General features: G+C 42.9%; 1 protein-coding gene across 1 annotated transcript in view; it reads left to right on the forward strand.

The window, feature by feature from the left end:
* UNC80 (unc-80 homolog, NALCN channel complex subunit) overlaps positions 1 to 22,540 on the forward strand; it is a 392,207-nt gene that overhangs the window by 284,102 nt on the left and 85,565 nt on the right. The window contains 8 exon segments of the mRNA XM_033945805.1: positions 1,567 to 1,659; positions 2,500 to 2,775; positions 6,261 to 6,461; positions 10,428 to 10,551; positions 13,020 to 13,145; positions 13,993 to 14,116; positions 16,211 to 16,417; positions 22,117 to 22,301. Coding sequence (XP_033801696.1) covers positions 1,567 to 1,659; positions 2,500 to 2,775; positions 6,261 to 6,461; positions 10,428 to 10,551; positions 13,020 to 13,145; positions 13,993 to 14,116; positions 16,211 to 16,417; positions 22,117 to 22,301 — 1,336 coding nt within the window.

Here is a 22,540-nt window from a genome sequence, read left to right on the forward strand (position 1 = left end):
CCGATTAAGCCAATTAAAAAATGAAGTTAGATGCCTAAATTGGCAGCGCCTTGCCGATTTAGGTGCCTCACTTCAGGCACCATTTATAGAATCCAGGTCCGTTTAAGTCAGTTTAATATCAATTGTGCAGGCTGGGAAATACTAAACTATCGTAGCTGGATGTCTTCACATTTTCTTTTTCAGTCTTCTTACACTGAAGGATCTACATACTGTATGGGCTCCTTTTACTAAGGTGCGCTAGCGTTTTTAGTGAGCGCTTAGCGTGGGCTACATTACCGCGTGCGCTATATGCTAGCGCCGCCATAAAGCTTGCGTTAGTATTTTTCGTGTAGCGCGAGGTTAGCGTGCGCTAAAAATTCTAGCGCACCTTAGTAAAAGAAGTCCTATATATTGTTTTAAAACCGTTATGTTAATTTGAGATTCCTGCTAGATTAACCCCCTCTTCTACGAAATGGCGCTAGCGGTTTGTAGCGCAGAGAGCCGCACTGAATGGCCTGCGCTGCTCCTGACGCTCATTGAGTTCCTATAAGCGTCGGGAGCAGCATGGGCCATTCAGTGCAGCACTCTGCGCTAAAAACCGCTAGCGCGGTTTCGTAGAAGAGGGGGTAAGTGCTACTATTAATCATCTCATCTGCATGCCTGTTGCATAGAGACATGATGGCAGATAAAGGCCAAATGGTCCATCCAGTCTCCCACTCCCAAACTTCAGTCTCCTTTTTTATTTAAGTGACAACAAATAAGTTAGATTTTGCTCATGCCTTTTCACTGATAGTGCAATAACATGAATACAATTGGGTCATTTTTCACGTCGGGTAGCAATCATATTTTATTAAAAATCAGCCACAGAGTTTTAAAAATGTATATTTTCAGCACTACTATCTGGTTAGGTGGTAGCATTGAATATACTTACAATACTGTCATCACTGGTAGCTGTACATTTTTGGTTGCTTTCTATTTAGAGATGGATAAGAATATGGTTCTCAAGTGGTAGATGTGATTTTAAGTGTGTGTGTGGGGAGGAGGGATATGTGTTTTCTGGATTTATATATGGATATGTTGCAAGATATCCAAGTCTTCCACTATTTTATACAGACAGGAAGATTACCGTAGTCCAGGCCTGCACAACTTCGGCCCTCGCCAGGCCAGGTTTTCAGGATTTCCCAAATGAATATGCATGAGATCTATATGCATACAATGGAAGCAGTAAGGCAAAGAGATCTCATGCAAATTCACTGGGGAAATCCTGAAAACCAGACTGATTCGGCCCTTGAGGACCGGAGTTGTGCAGGCCTGCCATAGTCCCTGCTCCTAGTCAAAGCCTGACTTTTGTGGCCTGGGAACATTGTATCACATTATCATGCTTCAAGTGCTTGTGGAATAAAGAGTTTTTATGGTGCCTTATGAAAAAGGTAGATTCATAATATTAGAAGTAATACTGCTGCTTCATATTGGAAAACAAATTAAATGGGAGGTGTCAACTCTGTACTTCAGTTTGCAGAGTGACAGAAATAACCTCAATAATACTTTGTATCCTAAATGTTGTTTTGCCAATGTCATCTTTTAAAGACCCATGACTGCCCCTCAGATGAGCAGGTGTGACCAAGGTCACAAAGGAGCCACAACAGCCAATCACACCATGTCAGCTGGAGTAAATACAAGGTAGGTCACCTTTTTTTTTTTTTTTTTTGGGGGGGGGTGTTGGTTTCCTTTCCCAGATTACATTCCACTCTTTCCAGCTCCCCCTTCTGATGTCCTATTGGCATCCTGATCATCATGTATATTTGGTTTTATCCTCTCATGATGATGCATGTGTGCAGGATGAAATCAAAACGTGAATGTCTATAATAAAGAGCGACCAAAACCATTTTTTTTAGTTATGGCTGAAACCGCATCTGCGGCAGAAATTTGCTGCACAGTTTCAGCTGAAACCAAAGTCAATCCAGTATGGCATGCCTCCACCCTCACCAAAGGCAGGCTGTTTTGTAGACCTACCTTAGAAGGTCTGGTGTTCTCCAAATTCATAATGGCTGCTGGGACCTCCCACAGCAGTCTCAAGCAAATTTTGAGATTGGAAAAGGCTTGGGCAGGAGTGATCCACAGTTATTTCTGGCCAAGCAGGGTCCAATCTTAAAATGACTGTCTCACAAAACTGCTACAGGAGGACATGGCTGCCATTTTGAATGCAGAGCCTACTTGGACAGGAGCAACTGGGGATCACTCCTGCCTCGACTAGACCACGAGTCCACCAGGGTTTCTAAACTAAACCTGGGTAGTCCCTATGGGTGGTTGGAGGGTAATGCATTTGGTCGGGGGGGGGGGGGGGGGGGACAGAGAATGGAAATTGCTTTTGGTTGGGAAGAGTTTCAGTTATAACCAGAAATGCACCTGCATTTTTGTTTCAAACTGACACATGGTTGAAAATGAATTTTGGCCCGGTTATAGCACTGAAACAAAAAATGAAATTCGGTTGATGTATAATGGGAAAAGAACATACAGCAGAATTAATTCTCACACTGCTACTCTATTCTACTAAACATTTGCCTCTTTATTCTGCAGGGATAACCTTCACCTTTTGGAGGAAGGCCAGGGTCTGCCACGAGAGGAACTAGACGAACGAATTGCTCGGGAAGAATTTCGGAGGCCTCGAGAATCTCTGCTGAATATCTGCACAGAGTTCTATAAGCACTGTGGTCCCAGGTTGAAAATTTTGCAGAACCTTGCTGGAGAACCCCGGGTCACCTCCCTGGAACTACTAGATGTGAAGTCTCATATGAGGTACCGCTCTTGCTGTCCAACATGAAGGAAAATAGTATCCTGCTTTTCACATTTATATACTGAAAAAAATGCATAGCTTTTATAGTATCTTTGGCTTGGGTTCAGAAGAAATCTTACAGCCTGGTAATTAATTCACCTGAGGGGCTTTCTGTATTTTCTGTTTTGTCTATACATTGTTTCACTAGAGAGTAAAGAGAATGCATAGTATGATAGTTTTCTCTGGCAATTAATGATATATACTATATATGTAATGTAATGTAATGTAATTTATTTCTTATATACCGCTACATCCGTTAGGTTCTAAGCGGTTTACAGAAAATATACATTAAGATTAGAAATAAGAAAGGTACTTGAAAAATTCCCTTACTGTCCCGAAGGCTCACAATCTAACTAAAGTACCTGGAGGGTAATAGAGAAGTGAAAAGTAGAGTTAGAGGAAAAATAAAAATAAAATAAACATTTTAACAAGACAGCATTGATCTAAATACTTTGGAAGGTAGAAGAGAGGAGAGAAAGGAATAGAAGCAGAAGGGGGAGCCGTTGAACAGTAGAATTCTGGAGAAATTTAAATGATAGAAATAGAACAAAACAAAGACAAAAGGCAAAACAATAGATAAGATTAAAGATAAATCATAAGCTGGAAAGAAAAATAAAATAAAACTTTGTCTTCAATCCACGATATATATATCCCAGAAACAAGGAAGCAGTAAATGAGTTCCAGTGTTGTGAAGAAAAGCATTTAAAGCACCATTGCTCCTTTTCACAAAGTAATAACTAGCTATACAAAACAAGTTATACTAAGGGCTCCTTTTACTAAGGTGCGCCTAGCGTTTTTAGCGCACGCAGGAAATTACCGCATGCTACGCTTCTAGAACTAACGCCAGCTCAATGCTGGCGTTAAGGTCCAGCACGCGGGGCAATATAGCATGCACTATTCCACGCATTAAAGCCCTAGCGTACCTTAGTAAAAGGAGCCCTAAGTCTAGCAATCCAGCATACATAGAATAAGCAAACATCCATAGAACTCAAAGTAACTTATTCTGGGGAAAAAATTCTTCTTATTTCTACTTAGTGAACACTGAGGGAGCAGACTTGTTGCACTAAAATTTAAGAGCTATAAAGCCCCATTTTACATAGGACTTTATGACTGGAATTCAAGCATCCCAATAGGGACATACTCAATTCTGACGGTATTTTACAAAAAGCTCTGTCAAACACGGAGCTTTTTTGTAAAATACCTACAAGGACATGCAGGAATGGATGTGTATTTGCTGCCAAGTATCTTATCCTTTTGGGAAAACTTGCTTCCATGAGATGTCGGCACTACTTTTCTGAGGACTAAAAGCTAACTTGTAAAGTGACATTGATTTACATATATAACATACTTCTGAGGATTTTGTGTTGGTGTACACACAGGGAGCTACAATAGTGAGCACTGAACTCCTCTTTCTGTGAACCGGCCACGTAAGTTGGTAGCTGCAGTGTGGGTCTCTACTATAATGCCCTACGAATATCTTATCCTTGACCTGGGTTGCTCATATCTTTACTGGCAGCAGATAGTTTACTCTCTGTGCTCTCTTGATGATGGACTGCTTCTAAGAGCAAACATCATTTGAAATCTTTATGCAAATGTGTGATTTGTGGGCATTTGCCCAACTAATGATAGCTGTAATTTATCACAATCATTTCCCTATGGATGGATTTGAAACCTAACCCTTGGATCCACATGAGACTAGTGAGGCCTTAAGAGGCAATTTTTAAATTCATTTAACTAGCTAAATACCAATTTACCTGAGGAAAAAGGGCCTGTTTGAAAACTGCTGAAAGTACATGTGGGATTCCACAATGAGAGGCATTCCCGAGAGAGGTTTGGTTGGGGAAAGATAACAGCATGCACTTTAGAAACATAGAAACTTGATGCCAGATAAAGGCCAAATGGCCCATCCAGTCTGCCCATCTGCAGTAAATGTTCTCTTCCTCTCTCTAAGAAATCCCAAGTGCCTATCCCAGGCTTTCTTGAAATCAGACACCGTCTACCGGGAGATTGTTCCACGCATTTACTACCCTTTCTGTAAAAACATATTTCCTTAGATTACTCCTGAGCCTATCACCTTTATCCTTGACTATGGATGCAAAGAGCACACACAATTATTCCACAGTAGAAAGGAGAATGCCAAAACACAAAGAAACTGTGGAATAGATATTCATGTTGAAAATGTTTGTTTTAGGAACAAACTCATCCACACAGAGGAACAATAATGCAAACCCAAACTCATCCAAATACGAAATCAGTGTTGCGGACCCAATATAGACCGTATTTCAGCTCATAAAGCCTTCCTCAGGGGTCCCGGACGGTGAGCACACAATGATTAAAAACGCTAGTAAGGATGAGAAAAATATCAAATATCTCAATCGGTGAGTAAAGATAAAATATCCAATGGCCATGTGCTTTGTATCTACTGCACTGGTGGATACAAAGCACATGGATACTTTCATATTTTACTCAATTTTCAAAGAGAAACTACCGAGGAGTACTTTCAGACTATGTGGACTAGTCAGAATTTCACTTAATCATCTAAGTGATTGAGCTTTAAGTGAGTGCCAAGCAGTACGATAAGCTAGAGTATGTACAGATATCTAAGCTTTGAAAGACTGTCATTGGAGGTTAAGCAATCATCTGTGTATGTCACAAGGTGCATACATTGACATTCATCTACAGACCTGATCAGGGAGCATTTTGAATGCAATTTTTTCTTCCATGACCCTCTGCTCACTTTCAACAGTGGAACCCCTAATTATCTTTTACTCAGCTTATAGGTAAGATCAAAAGTAGGATTTATTTTCCAGGCAGTAAAAAATACAGATAATAGGAATTCTATGAGCGTTGGAGCTGTTACCGTGATGGCCGGTACTAAAAACGCTAGCATGGCTTTATAAAGGAGGGAGTATAAGCGTATTCTCAACTTTACTTCATAGAACAGAATTCAAGTGATAAGGGGGTCTCTCATATATTAGCAAAAGCTATCAATGCAGTTTAGCTGTTAAATATGCATATGCCACTTATAATCATTGAATAGGTCAGTAGGCGTCTGTGTTAGATGCCGGTACATTAGGTCAGGAAAACCCTAAGTCGAGATAGATGCCGCTAGGTGCGATTCTATAAATGATGCCTAGTGGTTGATTGACAACCACGCCAAACGATGCCAAGGAGTTAGGCACTGCTAGGTTCCATTTATAGAATCAGGGCCAAAATATCCAATTATGAAAATAAGACCACTTATCTGGAGCAGCTGCAATGTCACGGTATTTGGGCTAGCAAGTCCCCATTTGAAGAGTAGGACTGTCTGTCTGCTCAGAAAAGTACAGAGGCCAAATTTCCTGCCACCACTAGAAGAAATCAAGATCTTTTCATCTCAGGGACTGATATGGTAGAGGCTCACACTGCAGAGGTATTGGTCTGCCCTTTTAACAAATAATAATTTCAGGTTGGCAGAAATTGCACATTCCCTTCTGAAGCTGGCGCCTTATGACACACAGACGATGGAAAGTCGGGGGCTTCGGCGATACATCATGGAAATGTTGCCCATCACAGACTGGACAGCTGAGGCAGTGAGACCTGCCCTTATCCTCATCTTAAAGAGATTGGATCGTATGTTCAATAAAATTCACAAGATGCCTACTTTGAGGTGAGCACATGTCACAGAAACGTTCTGTTCAAGTTTCTGATGTTGGCAAACCTTGAAGTAAGGGCATGTCGTGTTACAGCATTCCAGTGACTTGAATTAAAGGGTTTGTAAATTGTCTATTTCTTCTGCTGCTGTACATACCAATGTTTTTCCCATCTATCTGGTGCCGGTCTCCGGACAACAGCAGAGGAAATACACACCTTCTCTGGTAAGTACTTAAACATCCTGACTATCTTAAACTGCACTATCCCCATGTAACTGTCAAATTTTTTATATCTGCATACAGAATAGTTCATATATCTTATGTATATTTATGTTTCTATGTTTAGGTGCTTTCTCTGTGTCTAGTGGGCTCATAATCTATATCTACATTCAACTGGATGAAGTAAATCCAATGAAACATCCCAAGCAATACATCAGAATACTAGCAATAGCATCAAAATATTTCTTAGCATATTTCTATCAAGTATGGGTCTAATATTCAGCAGCATCAGACACTACATCAGCTTAAATGCAGGCACATATTCAGTGCTGTTATCTGTGCAGTCAGTGGTGCTGTATGGGGGGATTTTCCCCGTTGGGCTGCATAAGATATAGTGGTTCCGAGCTAGACTTTAATGAAAATAAATTAAAGCAGCTTTCAAAATATGCAGTGGAAATTTTCTTTCAAGTTTATAATATTGGGCCTAGTATTCAAAAGCAGTTATATGGTTGTCAGTAGGTGCTGAGCATGTAACAGATTTTTTTTATATACATGTGCTGGAACATAACATGAATTAATTTTTGTCTTGTAAATTGTTATTAGCTAGAATTACTACTGTGTGCTATTGCTGTTGATGCAAGTTATCAGGTCCAACTGCATAAAAAGGGCCTGTGATAAAACAATGCATGTTAATAGAGATACAGTAATACATTAACACAGTTGTCTGGGATTGAGGCAAAAAGTTGTATGGAAAGTGGAAATATACAGTTATTCTTTATATAACTTTTGCAATTCTGAATGCAGAAATAGCAGGAATAAGCAGTGGTGGAGGGAGGGTAGGAGGCACCTAGGGCGGGAGGCCCCCATGTGCCTTCCTCTCTGCCCCTCTCCATGCTCCTTCCATACCACACTCGTGCCCTCCCTTCCCACCCCATACCTCTTAAAATATTTGCCAGCACGAGCAGCTTCTGTAGCCTGTTGGTCGCACTGGCTTTCCCTCTGACATCACTTCCTGGCCCCATGACCCAGAAGTGATTTCAGGGGGAGCCAGGCCAGCAGGAGCAGCAGGCTAGAAGTAGTTGCTTGAACTGGTGAAGATTTTAAATAGGTACGGGATGGCAAAGAAAGGAGGGTGAAAGCATGGTGGTGGTGGAGAGGTGCCTGGGGCGGTCTGCCCCCCCCCCCTCTTTCTACGTCACTGGGAATAAGCTTGCACTGATATGTTATCTATATAACACTTTTAGTCTTGTATATGTGAAGCCTGAAGTACATAAAGGGATGTCCAAGCTGGGAGATTTACAATTAACAAGGTATTTTACAAAAGGCTCACTGAACATGGAGCCTTTTGCAAAATACTTATAAGGCCACAGGAAATACACGTGTATTTGGTGGTATGCAGAGTAAAAGCAACCATTTTCCAAAGAAACACAGAAAAAAACAGTGGCTCAGCACATATAAATGCCAGTATTCACACTTGTTAAGTAGTGATTTTGCAACCTACAGGTAAGAGACAAATTTAATTTAAAAAAACTGGGTGTCCAGAAAAAGACAATTAACAGGCCAAGTGTATAAAAACTCTTTTTTAATGAAAAATTGAGGAAGTTTTCTAACAACAGAGAGGCAAACGCAATTGCCCCTCAATCAGTGATCCAAATAATAGGCCCAAATACTAGTTGGCTGCACTTATGCCTAGCTCACATCCAAATATTTTAAAGTATGTGTGTATTGTTGTTGTAAAATCAGAAATATATGCACATCCGTAACACAACCTTTCCAAATTGAGCATGTTGTGGATCTAAATATGTAAATAGTAGTCAAGAATGTGGTGGCCAATCAGAAGTATATTTAGCAGCATTAGTTAAATGGATACTGCCATTGAATATTTGAAAATAGTTAAGCAATGCTTAATTTTAAATGAAGGCTGGCTTAGCTGAATATCAAGCTCCAAGTATTTATATCTAATATAATAAAACGCTAGACGCGCATGCGCACTCAGATCTGCGTGATCTGAAATCCCTGATCCGTGAGATGTATGTCCGTGGCTTTGCAGACGTGCGCATGCGCGAGTCACGAGCCTTATTGCTTGCCAGCCGCAACCGTTGCACTCCCTGCTCTCCAGATCGCGGTATACAGACCGGTAGGGCACTGGGAGCTAGGGAGAAAGCAAGGGCTCAGTCTTCGTCGTCGTCTTCGCCCCTCCCCCCCCAATCCCCGTTGAGCCTCCCACCCGATTTTCTCTTCTCGCGGTCTGGCCGGCTAACTTAGTCCCTTGCCGCCGCCGCCACCCCCTTCCCTTCCCGTGGTCGACAAACCTCTTGGCTCCAGCAGCGGCCACAGCACTGTAAACACGCTGCTTCGCGGCCTGTACTGCCTTGATTTGCTCTTCCGTTTCTCTGATGACATCATCAGGGACACGGAAGAGCAAATCGGAGCAGTAGAGGCCGCGAAGCAGCGTGTTTACAGTGCTGCGGCCGCTGCTGGAGCCAAGAGGTTTGTCAACCGCGGGAAGGGAAGGGGATGGCGGTGGCGGCAAGGGACTAGGAGAGCTGGCCAGACCGCGAGAAGAGAAAATCGGGTGGGCCACGAAGAGACAGGGAGGAACTGAGAAGAAGGAAGAGGAAGAGGGAGGAAGAGGGAAAGGGGCCTGCTTTGGGGAGGGGTGTGCTTGGAGGCACACAGCTTTGCTTGGGGGGGAGACAGAAGGGGGGCCACGGAGAGACAGGGAGGTACTGGAGCTGGAGAGGGAAAGGGGCCTGCTTTGGGGAAGGGCTGTGCTTGGAGGCAGACAGCTTTGCTTTGGGGAGACAGAAGGGGGGCCACAGAGAGACAGGGAGGAACTGGAGTGGGAGAGGGAAAGGGGCCTGCTTTGGGGGAGGGGTGTGCTTGGAGGCAGACAGCTTTGCTTGGGGTGGGAGACAGAAGGGGGGCCACGGAGACACAGTCAGGGAGGGACTGGAGGGGCAGAGGGAAAGGGGTCTGCTTTGGGGGAGGGGTGTGCTGGGAGGTAGATAGCTTTGCTTCGGGGGAGACAAAATGGGGGTCCACAGAGAGACAGTCAGGGAGGAATTGGAGGGGTAGAGGGAAAGGGGGTCTGCTTTGGGGGGAGGGGTGTGCTGGGAGGCAGACAGCTTTGCTTGGGAGGGGAGACAGAAGGGGGACCACGGAGACACTGTCAGAGAGGAATTGGAGGGGTAGAGGGAAAGGGGGCTGCTTCGGGGGGAGGAGTGTGCTGGGAGGCAGATCATTTTGCTTAGGGGGGGGAAGACAGAAGGGGGGCTACGGAGAGACAGTTAGGGAGGAACTGGAGGGGGAGAGGGAAAGGGGGCTGCTTTCTAGCACCCGTTAATGTAACGGGCTTAAAGACTAGTTACTGTAATAAAATATGAGCTGATCAATAATGAGATTTATCCTATGTTGTGCCAATTTGAGAAATGTTTTTAAGTCAAGTCCTTGGACATGTGGTGGTGATAACTGAATCAGAGTTCATCATGACTTTCATGCCATCTCACAACACTATCGTACCTATCTTGCAGCTTATGTGATGAAATGGGAATAAGAAGATAAGATAAGATTGTTGTATGTATTTTCATTCTGAATAAAACCTGTCTTTTTCAACAATATGATATTTGCACAGTAGGTACACAGAGCTATTGATTTCCCTGTGGAGCTCACTATTGAATATTATACATTGCCGTGCCAAACCTCTACCGATGTCATATTCATTCATCCTGCTGCAGCTAATAGTGCATCCCATTGTATTGCAGGCGACAGGTTGAGTGGGAACCTGCTAGCAATTTAATTGAAGGGGTTTGTTTGACACTGCAGAGGCAGCCAATCATATCCTTTCTGCCTCACCTTAGGTCATTGATCAATGTCTGTGTGAACCTGGTGAGTATATATGTGACACCATAATCTGTTCTGTTTTAACATAGCCTAACAGATCGAGGTTCCGCCACCTACTCCAAGGATTGACAGTTTAGAGTTTGTCATCCTTTTCCATCATTTCTCGAATCTCAGATGTAGAATGCTCTAGTCCTGAACTGAGGAAGTACCATGGAAGTTTTTAAAATGATAAATCACAGAGGGCACTATGTTCACAGGAAGTTTGTCCATAGATATAGACAGAACTTTTAGAGGGGCATTTTCAATATAACATCTAAATTTGATATTGGGTGTTTTGGGAAAAACATCAAAAACCCAGTAGAGAAAATGACATTTTCAAACCAGAAAAAGGTCCAACTTTTTGTTTTGAAAATGACCATTTGCTAGATGTCCTCAAAACATTTGAATGAAAAATGCACAAAAGCTAGCTATTGGGACATAGAAGAAGCCAGCATTATTAGCAGACTAGCCACACAGACATCCCAGCAAAGCAGTAGGGCATTCGACAAGGATCGGTTGGGAGAGAGGGAAGGAGAGTCAGCAGTGGTTCGGCTGCGCGGCGGGTGCTCAAGAGTTCTGCTGCACAAGGGATGGGAGGGGGGGAAGGAAGGAAGCTGGGCAAAGGGTTCTGCTGCACAGGAGGATGGGAGGGATAGAGGGATAGAAAGATGCTGCAGAGGGAAGGCAGAAGGGGATGGGTGAGAGGGGAGGAAAGATGTTGCACATGTGGGAGAAAGCAAAGAGGAAGAAATGGGGTAAAGGAGAGGAAAGGAGAGATGATCATGTACATGAAAAAAATAAGCCCTACCCGAAAATAAGACCTAGTGCCTTTTTTGGGCCCTAAATGAATATAAGATACTGTCTTATTTTCAGGGAAACACGGTAGTTAGAGTGGTATATGGGCCTGCATTCCCTTCTCTGCAGTCCACTGCACCAACCACTCAAGAGACCTGCTTGCTGAAGCTTTCATACAGGCTGGTATATACTGTTTCATTCACATCTTGGGAGGTGGGAGAGGGCCAGTGACCACTGGGGGAGTAAGGGGGAGGCCTTGCCTTCATGCCTCCAGTGATCATCTGGTCAGTTTGGCTACCTTGAGGGCACATATTCTTTATTGAAACAGGTCTAGCCTCAAACATCCAAGTTATGCCCTGGTTGTTTTCTGCAATGTTCCATTATTGCAGAAAAACACCCAGCTCATAAGTCCACACAAAACACACCTCCAACATGCCCCCTTGAAATTTTGACGCACTACAGACAAACATAGAAAACTGTCTAAAAATGTGTTTTAAAAATGGCAGTTTGGATGTTTTAGTAAACAAAATGTCCAAAAGCCACTTTATGCCATTTTGGGGATGTTTTTCTCTTTTGAAAATGAGCCCCATAGTGTTTTATGACTGCAAGTTAATCCATAAGTAAGTGTCATAAGGTGTTGATACATGAATGTGTATCTATGATAATCAGTGTAAGATAATGATTAGTTACGAATGTACATCTGATAGCGAGAATGTGGACAGTATGGATTTCTGTCAACTAGAGGGAATTTTTTGTTTGTTTTTAAAATAATTATAGCACACTCAGAAAAATTTTGATGAAATTGCCAACCAGGTATCAGAACACTATGAAGATTAGTCCTTAAAATAACATTTGACATGTTATAATTTTAAAATGCATTTTCTTGAAACATTTAGCACAGGAATATTTATCTTATCCCTTAACCCATTTAATTTTGGATTCAACATAGAACTTTACATCTTCCCTTAATGGAATCAGATTATTCCAAATATAGCCAGATATATCTGTGACTAAGACAGGGTTTCTCAACTCCAGCCCTCAAGATAACCAGGCAAGCAAATTAAATTTGATTTGAGGCCATATGTACACAAATGCATCTTATGAACAATCATTGTGGATAGTCTGTGGATGCCCGCTTGCGGTCCTCAGTGAGAACTCCTGGTTTAAGTTTATGAATTGGTGGTCTGCAAAAACATACTTGTTCCTCTATCTTGGTATTTGACATTGTACAGTAAGTATGTGATTGTGTATACAGTTATATAAGTGGAAGTTACTGTGCTTGTCTCTGTACGTTGCTTCGTACCTGTTGGTTTGAAATGCTTCATATACCATTTAAGAAATAGAGTTTCTCAGACCATATTTTGAGTTGGAAAGCTGGCATGTGTTACAAGATCTTGCACTAGTACAGACACTACACCAGAGAGAAGTTGTGTTGATCTATGAAACTTCAGAGCAGATAAAGAGAGAGTCACCATCACTTTTTCATAACCTAAAAGAAAGCAAAGGCACTTTCGGTAGGTCTCAGAAGAAGGAAAAGATAAAGAGTTGGAAATAAAGAGGTTTCTGGTTTATTGCTTCTCTGTAGTCATCTTTTATTTTAAAAGCTTCTTCAAGTTTCCATGGAAGGACCCAAATGACATCATTACGAACGCTGTTCATCCATTTTATTTATGCTGCAGGTGATGGGAGTGGTAGGACCTTCCAGTGTTGCTGATGGATTGCCACTTCTCCATCTTAGCCCTTACTTATCTCCTCCTTTGCCATTCAGCACAGCTGTTGTTCGACTTGTAGCATTACAGATACAGGTGTGCATTATGCCATTATTATCTCCCTATCTTATTATTATTATCTTATCTAATGTAACATGCATTTTTTTAAATTTTGAACTTATTTAAATTCTACATTTTTGTGCATTATATTACTGTAAATTGTCATAGGTTGAACTTTAGTTTAAGAAAGTTGGCTTATATAGTAAGGACAATAGAGCATATATATATATATAATGTAATTTATCAGGAACAAGGAAAAAAAAAAGTGAAGTCTTCATACTGTAAGGCCTAGGTATTTTATTCTTATGGGCCTGCTGCTGATACTATGCGCCAGTTGGATACGATCCTGAACGAGGAGAATCTACGGGGTCCACCTAAACAACCGTCTAAACAGGAACCTCTCAACCAGACAGAGGAGAACCCAATCCCCTTTCTCCTTCCCCCCTTTTAAAGGAACTAAACGCAAAAAGATGTATGACAACTTACTTGCAACACATGCAGCTAAATTGGACCCCTCCATCACCAACCTACTGACAGCATCAACTGACCTCAAGGCTTTCCGCAAAGAAATCAAGACCCTACTATTCAAGAAATTCACCCAAACGTCCTAATCCCTTCCTTTTCCCCTCTCTCCCTCTCTTAGAATCTACTCATCAAAATTGCTTTAGACCTTACGCCTTAATTGCAATTTGTATTTCTCTTCCTGGAAATGTCCAGTTATCGTTCTGATGTAATCCGCTTAGAACTGAAAGGTACAGGCGGAATATAAGCCAGTTATGTAATGTAATGTAATGTAATGGGCCAATTGATCATTCATGGTGGAATTTGAAAATGCCCTCAAAACTGCAAAATAATGAATCCTAACTTTCTTGCTATTTCACAGGCTTTAAAAGAAGATTTCCCTTTAAGTCATGTGATCTCACCATTCACCAATCAGGAAAGACGAGAAGGCATGCTCTTAAACCTGCTGATTCCATTTGTGCTGACAGTAGGATCTGGAAGCAAAGGTCTGATCAGTTTCATTTACATGAGAAAGAAATTTTGGATATGATAATATTTTTACTTTAGAGAAGAATAGAAGAGCCATTTCAAAATTATATTAAAAGGAGGAAATATTCTTTATACTATGATAGTCATATCTCAAAAAGAGAAATATGTTTCTCACTGTAAATATCCCTGCCAAAATCTCTCTAAAGTTTACTGAACCCATGGTTATCTTCTGCTAAAAGATAGTGGCCAGTACAATTTTGAGTTCCAATAGCCAGTTAGCAAATAAATTCAGGATATTTCCAGTGTTACCTACAAAAAATGTTATACCTTTTTATGTCATTTCTCATATGAAACAAAAATATTTAAAAAGTTATTGGGGGCTTGTGTTTATATCTTTTCAGCAAGGACTGGTTTTCTATCACATGTATTTTTTTCAATGGCATGTACTAACATAATTTAACATATGCTAAAACATTTTAGCACGTCAAATCATTGTAGCATGTGCTATGTGCAAAAGTTCTCACGTGGTTTAAAACAGCAGACACAAAAAAATGAAATGAGTGACACCGCCAAAGTAGATGAAAAATGACAATTTTTTTTTTTAAAAAATTTTCATTCCGTCAAAAATTACAAAGACTAGGGGACCTCAGTGAAGTTACAGGGAAGTACTTTTAAAACCAATAGAAGGAAATATTTTTTCACTCAGAGAATAGTTAAACTCTGGACCGCATTGCTAGAGGTTGTGGTAAGAGTGGATAGCGTAGCTGGTTTTAAGAAAGGTTTGGACAATTTCCTGGAGGAAAAGTCCATAGTCTGTTATTGAGAAAGACATTGGGAAAGCTGCTGCTTGACTGATGTTAACTAAAGCTGGTATGTGAGATCAGAAAGGAAACAATCCAATGGTGCATGAAATCCCACAATTAAATGTATAGAATACAAATAAATGGGAGTTGAGGATCTCAGAAACCCGCTTGGGAGTTGGTAAATAAACCTTTAGCCAAGACTGACCAGTTCCATGTTTCAATCATTGATCCTCTATACCTCCCCCATCCTATCCTAAAACTTACTTGCTTTCTTAAAATTTCTTTATTAATTATTCTTCTTAAAACCTTTTATGGTCAGTATTTCACTTTTGGTGATAGCTTTTCAGCAAGGAAATAAATGTCTTATCTTTTTTAAAAAAATAAAAAAGTGCAAACATCCATAGCTCGACAGGACCCTTTTCGCCAACTGTACTGGCTTTTTCAAGGGTTCACTATGAACTTTATCTAAACGATGCCAGATGTACATCTTGCCAGAACCTCCTTATAAGTTATGGTGAACACTCCAAAACTCCCCCAAAACCTTCTATATCCACCTGTCTACCACCTCTATAGTCCATATGGCTGCAGGTGGCACCTATATAGCAGTATAGTAGGGTTTTGGTGGGCTCATATTTTCTACCATAAATATTGTTGTTAGTATGGCTTATGGACCTGGCTCCTCTTTATGCTTCACTAGCCCACCCACATGGCTACTTAAGACACCTGTGTGGAGTTCTACTAGGCTTTCCCATAGCAGATATTGCGGAAGGACTGTCTGGCAAAGTTTGTTTTTTTGCAGATGATACCAAGCTCTGTAATAGAGGATCTGGCAAAGCTTGAATAATGGTCTGGTAATTGGCAACTATGAATTAAAGCTAGAAAAATGCAAAGTTATGCACTTGGGCTGCAAAAATCTAGTAGAACGGTATAGTATACAGTACAGTAGGAGTTAAAGAACTTCTGTGCAAGGAAGAAGAGCGGGACTTGGGGGTGATTGTATCTGATGATCTTAGGGTGGCAAAACAAGTAGAAAAGGCGATGGTCAAAGCCAGGAAGATGCTTAGGTGCATAAGGACAGGAATAAATAGTAGGAAAAGGGAGGCGATGATGCCACTGTATAAGTTTCTGGTGAGGCCCCATTTGGAATACTGTGTGCAATTTTGCAGACCTCACCTTCAAAAAAATGTGTGTGATTATTTGAAAATGTGTATGTATCCCTGTGACGCATATTCTGTAAACTAGAACTCAAGCGATGGTGCCTCACATTCCTGGTCCTCCTGATCTTTCTGTTTCTTTTCTTGTTCACAGACAGTCCATGGCTGGAGCAGCCTGAGGTCTTCCTGTTGCTCCAGACAGTGATTAACATCCTGCTGCCACCCCGCATTATCAGCACTTCCCGCAGTAAGAACTTCATGCTGGACAGCTCTCCTGTGCACTGCTCCACGCCAGGGGATACAGGGAAAGACCTGCGTAGGGAAGGGCTAGCAGAATCCACCAGCCAAGCAGCTTACCTGGGTGAGAAAGCCTGGCCTCACTTGCATTGTAGTAGATCTGCAATCTTGCACTAACATGCAAGGTATCATAGAAGTAGAGTTTATTGGCATGAGAGCATCCTGGAAACATACCATACATACTCAAATATAAGCCAACCCGAATATAAATCGAGGTAACCTTTTTTTCTGGGGGGGGGGGGGTGTTAATATTCAAGTGCCCTGCCATGCCCTGTCCTGCTTGGACAGGCTCTGCACCCAGTCCCCCTCCCTCCCTTTCTGCCAGGCTCTGCACTCTGTTCCCCCTTCCTTCTTGCCCTGTGCCCTGCTCCCCCTCCTTCTCTGCCCTGTACACTTTCCACTCTCCTTCCCTTCCGATGCCATGCAGGCCTCCTCCATGTGCCCTTGAAATCCCTGGTGGTTTAGTGGTGGGCCAGAGCAGAAGTGGCCTTCCTGCACTCCTGCCCTGTGCTGAGCCACTAGCTCAGGGGTGTCGAACTCAATCAGAGAAGGGGCCAAAATCTAAAATCCAGCCTAAATCGCGGGCCAAATGGTTTACTGAACAGTCATAAACTGACAATGTTAACCAGAAATGTGAATTTAAAATGAGTGGAACAATCTTTTCCTTAACAGTGCTGTTAACCAACTCACATGCTATCAAGCAAAACAGTAATATTGGTATCAAGCAAAACAGTAATATTGGAATGTACCTAAAATGCTCATTGTTTTGTTTTCTGGCTAGATGTCTGACACCGTTTTCCCCGTATCAATGAGTCAATGTTCGGTTTTATTTCTTGGGCTGTAGCAACCCGCAAAACAGCATGGAGGTTGTCATCGGTAATGCGTGATCTGTGCTTGTTTTTGTTCAGATTCATTATTGAAAACATCTGTTCACAAAGATAGGTACTCCCGAACATGGATAGAATATGGGCAGCATGAAGTCGGAGCTCTGGCATTGAGTCAGGGGGCAGTAGAGGGTAGAAGTCCTCAATTTCAACATCCTGAAACCTTGATTTCAGGCCACTGTCAGACTGAAGCTCGATTATCTCCATCTGAAGGTGATGGGGCACATTGTTGACATCAACTGTAAAAGGATTGGCAAAGATGTCAAAGCCTGAGTGCTGTGTTCTAAAGTCAGAGAAGCGCCGCTCAAATTCACTTAGTAAACGGCTAACTTTGGTAGCCAGCCGACTGCAAGGAAAAGTACCAGAAATAGTGGTTGAGATACTCAAACAAACGGGAAAGTGGGCAAGATTGTCCTGTTCCAGTTGGGACTTCCATAGTTGAAGTTTACGCTGGAATGCTGTGATCATGTCAGACATCTTCGTGATGACTTGTTTGCGTCTCTGCAGCTTCAGATTCAGTTGGGCGAGATGCTCGCATATGTCACACATCATAGCAAAATCACATAGCCAGGCGGGATCCGACAGTTCAGGCAAGGGCTTTCCTTTACTTTCCATGAAAAGAGCAATTTGTTCTCTGAGCTCAAAAAATCTTTTGAGGACTGCGCTCTTGCTCAGCCATCTTACTTCTGTGTGGTATGGCACGTCTCCATGCTCTGCACCCACCTCCTGTAAAAACTGCTGGAACTGGCGATGATTCAGGCCACGTGCCCTTATAAAGTTAATAGTTTTAATGACTGTGGTCATTATGTCATTCATGTCCAGAATTTTTCCACACATAGCCTCTTGGTGGATAATGCAATGATAAGTAATCAAGGGTGTGTGGCAGTGACTTTTTTGCATTCTTTCCTTCATTAGTCCAACCAAGCCTTTCTTTTCTCCGCACATTGAAGGTGCGCCATCGGTAGTTAGCCCCACCAACTTTTCCCAGGGTAATTTAAAATTATTTATAGATTTCTCCACAGCCTCAAATATATCTCTACCAGTCGTCGTCCCATGCATGGCAGCTACATCCAAAAGTTCCTCAGTGACAGAGAGGTCGGTCTTCGTAGCACGTATAAAGATGGACAGCTGCGCTGTATCAGTGTTGTCTGTGCTTTCATCGATAGCAAGTGAAAAAGCGAGATAACTGCATGCCTGTTCGGCCAGCTGTGATGATAGATTTCCTGAGAGTTCTTGAACTCTGTCTGCAATGGTGTTTCTTGACAAACTGACAGTTTTAAAACTCTGTATCTGGTCTGGGTATACTTTCTCACACACTTTTAGCATGCATTGCTTCAAAAAGGCACCCTCTGAAAAACACCTTGAAGTACGGGCAATTTCTTCAGCCACTATAAAGCTTGCTTTCACTGCAGCATCATTTTTCGCTGTAGCCTTTGTAAACATTTGCTGCTGTGATTGTAGTTTGCCTTTTAGTTCTTTAACAATTTTATGCTTTTCTTCCAAAGTATATTTGCCATACTTAACATTATGTTTGGTGTCAAAATGACGACGTATATTGTACTCTTTCATCACCGACACTGTCTCATAACACAATATACACACTGGTTTGCCCTCACTAAGCACAAACATGTATTCATTTTCCCATTTGTCATTAAATTGTCTGCCTTCACCGTCAACTTTTCTTTTCCTGGACATTTTGGGATCAATATTGGCAGTAAAAGATGTAGTTTATTGGAAATCTGCGTTAGAATGAAAAAGTCAGTCAATAAATGCCTGGCTGGGTACAGATAGCAGATTCTGTTGCGATTTTTATGCCTACACTTTATGCCAGGAACTGGCAGCTTCTGCTGTGTATTTATTTTACATAGTTCCCCCCCCCCCCCGACGTCCGATTCACCCCAAGCAGGACCGCTCGCACGCACCTGCACCCCCACCCCGAAGGACCGCCGACTCCCCGACTCCCAACACGATCGGGGCAAGAGGGAGCTCAAGCCCTCTTGCCCCCCCCCCCGACTCCCCGACACGATCGGGGCAAAAAGGAGCCCAAGCCCTCTTGCCCCGCCGATTCCCCAACTCCCCGACAATATCGGGCCAGGAGGGAGCCCAAGTCCTCCTGGCCCTGGCGACCCCCCCCCCCCGCTAGTTGTTCGGGCCAGGAGGGAGCCCAAACCCTCCTGACCACGGCGACCCCCCTACCCCACCCCGCACTACATTACGGGCAGGAGGGATCCCAGGCCCTCCTGCCCTCGACGCAAACCCCCCCTCCCCCCATCGACCGCCCCCCCCAAGAACCTCCGACCCCCCTGGCCGACCCCCACGACACCCCCACCCCCCTTCCCCGTACCTTTCTGTAGTTGGCCGGACAGATCGGAGCCAAACCCGCCTGTCCGGCAGGCAGCCAACGACGGAATGAGGCCGGATTGGCCCATCCGTCTCAAAGCTCCGCCTACTGGTGGGACCTAAGGCTCCCGGGTCTATTCTGATTGGCCCAGGCGCCTTAGGCCCCACCAGTAGGCGGAGCTTTGAGACGGATGGGCCAATCCGGCCTCATTCCGTCGTTGGCTGCCTGCCGGACAGGCGGGTTTGGCTCCCGTCTGTCCGGCCAACTACAGAAAGGTACGGGGAAGGGGGGTGGGGGTGTCGTGGGGGTCGGCCAGGGGGGTCTCGGGTCGGCTGGGGGGGCGGTCGGAGGTTCTTGGGGGTCGGTCGATGGGGGGAGATAGATAGCAAGTACGGCCGGCGAGATCACAAGCCTCCTATGTCACCGTGCGTCATTGTGATGGAACGCAGCGGCGTGCAGTGATGACAGCGCGGTGCGGGCCACATTGCAAGGCCTGGCGGGCCGGATTTGGCCCGCGGGCCTTGTGTTTGACACATGTGCACTAACTGAATGGCTGCCACAAGTTCTCGCCGTATTCGGCTGGGTCAGGAGGCGGAAGGGATCCCTCCTATCCTGGACCTTCACTGGACCACCAGGTCTTATGGCAGGCCCAGTGGAAACCTGCAAAAGGTGTGGGTTGGGGGGCACTAACCTGAATATAGGCTAAAACCCTCATTTTTGGGCCATTTTTATGGCCTCAAAATCTCGACTTATATTCAAGTATATACTATAATTTAAATGAGCAGGACTTGGAAGCCACATTAGTCCACTTTTAAAGGTAATAAATAGAAATAAAGAAAAGAAGGTGATACTTTGTTATTAGACTAACAATCCATTTTTTTATTAGCTTTCAAAGGCAGTACTTTCTTCAGATCAGAGATGAGCAAATCATGACATATATCAGAATTTACAAATATAAAATATAAAAGTATTCCAATGACAGTCTCAAGGGGATAGTTAGGAGTGGGGGGGGGGGGGAGAAGAAGTAGCACTGCATGTGTCATCACTATAGAATTGATAAATAGTAGTAGTAATGAACATTAGTAGAAACAGGGAATGATGAATGGATGTTCAGAGGGTAACAAAGCAGTATAATTTAAATTTGTTTTTTAATTTTAGAACATTTTGTGATCAGTTCTATTAAAAAAATGGACTGCCAAATGTATTTCTCTGTTTCAGTCCAGACTTCTCTCCTAATCTATATATATAAAATCGGATGTATGTATGTGTGTATGTGCCGCGATCACGCAAAAACAGCTTGACCGATTTGAACGAAACTTGGTATGCAGATCCCTCACTACCTGGGATGATATGTTCTGGGGGTCTCGCGGCCCACCTGCACACGTGGGCGGAGCTACAAACATAAAATCAGATTTCACCCATCCATGTCAATGGAAATATGTAAAAAGCTGCCATTCTCACAGTAATTCAAAAACGGCTTGACCGATTTGAACTAAACTTGGTATGCAGATCCCTAACTACCTGGGGTGATATGTTCTGGGGGTCTCGCGGCCCACCTGCACACGTGGGCGGAGCTACAAACATAAATTCAGATTTCACCCATTCATGTCAATGGAAAAAATGTAAAAAGCTGCCATTCTCACAGTTATTCAAAAACGGCTTGACCGATTTGAACGAAACTTGGTATGCAGATCCCTCACTACCTGGGGTGATATGTTCTGGGGGTCTCGTGGCCCACCTGCACACGTGGGCGGAGCTACAAACAGTAAATCAGATTTCACCCAATCATGTCAATGGAAAAAATGTAAAAAGCTGCCATTCTCACAGTTATTCAAAAACGGCTTGACCGATTTGAACGAAACTTGGTATGCAGATCCCTCACTACCTGGGGTGATATGTTCTGGGGGGTCTCGTGGCCCACCTGCACACGTGGGCGGAGCTACAAACAGTAAATCAGATTTCACCCATTCATGTCAATGGAAAAAATGTAAAAAGCTGCCATTCTCACTGTAATTCAAAAACAGCTTGACCGGTTTGAACGAAACTTGGTATGCAGATCCCTCACTACCTGGGGTGATATGTTCTGGGGGTCTCGCGGCCTACAACTCTATGTTGCTTGCTCAAGGGTGGGTTCACCCAAGAATTTATATGTTCTTGCTCCAGGAGGTGAAACTAAAAATGTTGTTTATAATCACGTTTTGCGTTAGTTGTATTGTATTCATTTTGTCAAATATTTCACATTATAATTTGAATATTGTACTTTTTATTAAGCTGTAAAAAAATAATTTCATTCACCACTATAAAGTATCTTTATTTGAATCCATTTACAGTGTTATTGCTATAATTAAATACCCGTGCAACGCCGGGGCATCAGCTAGTCCATAATATAGAAAGAGAGCCGCAGCTTGAAGTTATTAGAAACAGTGAAACAAGTACTGATTTGGTAGCCATAGTTCAAGCAGATCCTCAAAAATGATCTTTAAAATGATTATTTAGTGGTTTATTTTACTCTTCTTGCATTTCCTGTCTCTTCATTAGCTCTAAAAGTGATTCTAGTTTGTTTTGAGCGACAACTGGGCAGTCAATGGTACCGACTGAGCCTCCAGGTCAAAGAGATGGCATTGCGCAAGGTGGGAGGAATGGCCCTATGGGATTTCATTGACTTCATTGTTAGGACACGGATTCCGATATTTGTTCTCTTGCGGCCCTTCATTCAGTGCAAGGTAATAACTGCTATACAGGATTGCCTGAAATATATAGCATTTTATAGAAATCAGTAAACTGTCTTTACACATAACTAACTCTGTGCTCCTGAAATGGACTTCTTCTATTCCATTTATGCAGCAGCATTCCACTATCTGATCTGAACTATCATATATACAGTATATTGGACTAAATTCTATATATGGTGCCAGAAAAAAGGAGCAGAATAAAAATGTGCTTAGCATTATTCTATAAACTA

The sequence above is a fragment of the Geotrypetes seraphini genome, chromosome 5 (assembly GCF_902459505.1).
Source record: "Geotrypetes seraphini chromosome 5, aGeoSer1.1, whole genome shotgun sequence".
In the NCBI taxonomy this organism is placed as follows: Eukaryota; Metazoa; Chordata; class Amphibia; order Gymnophiona; family Dermophiidae; genus Geotrypetes; species Geotrypetes seraphini.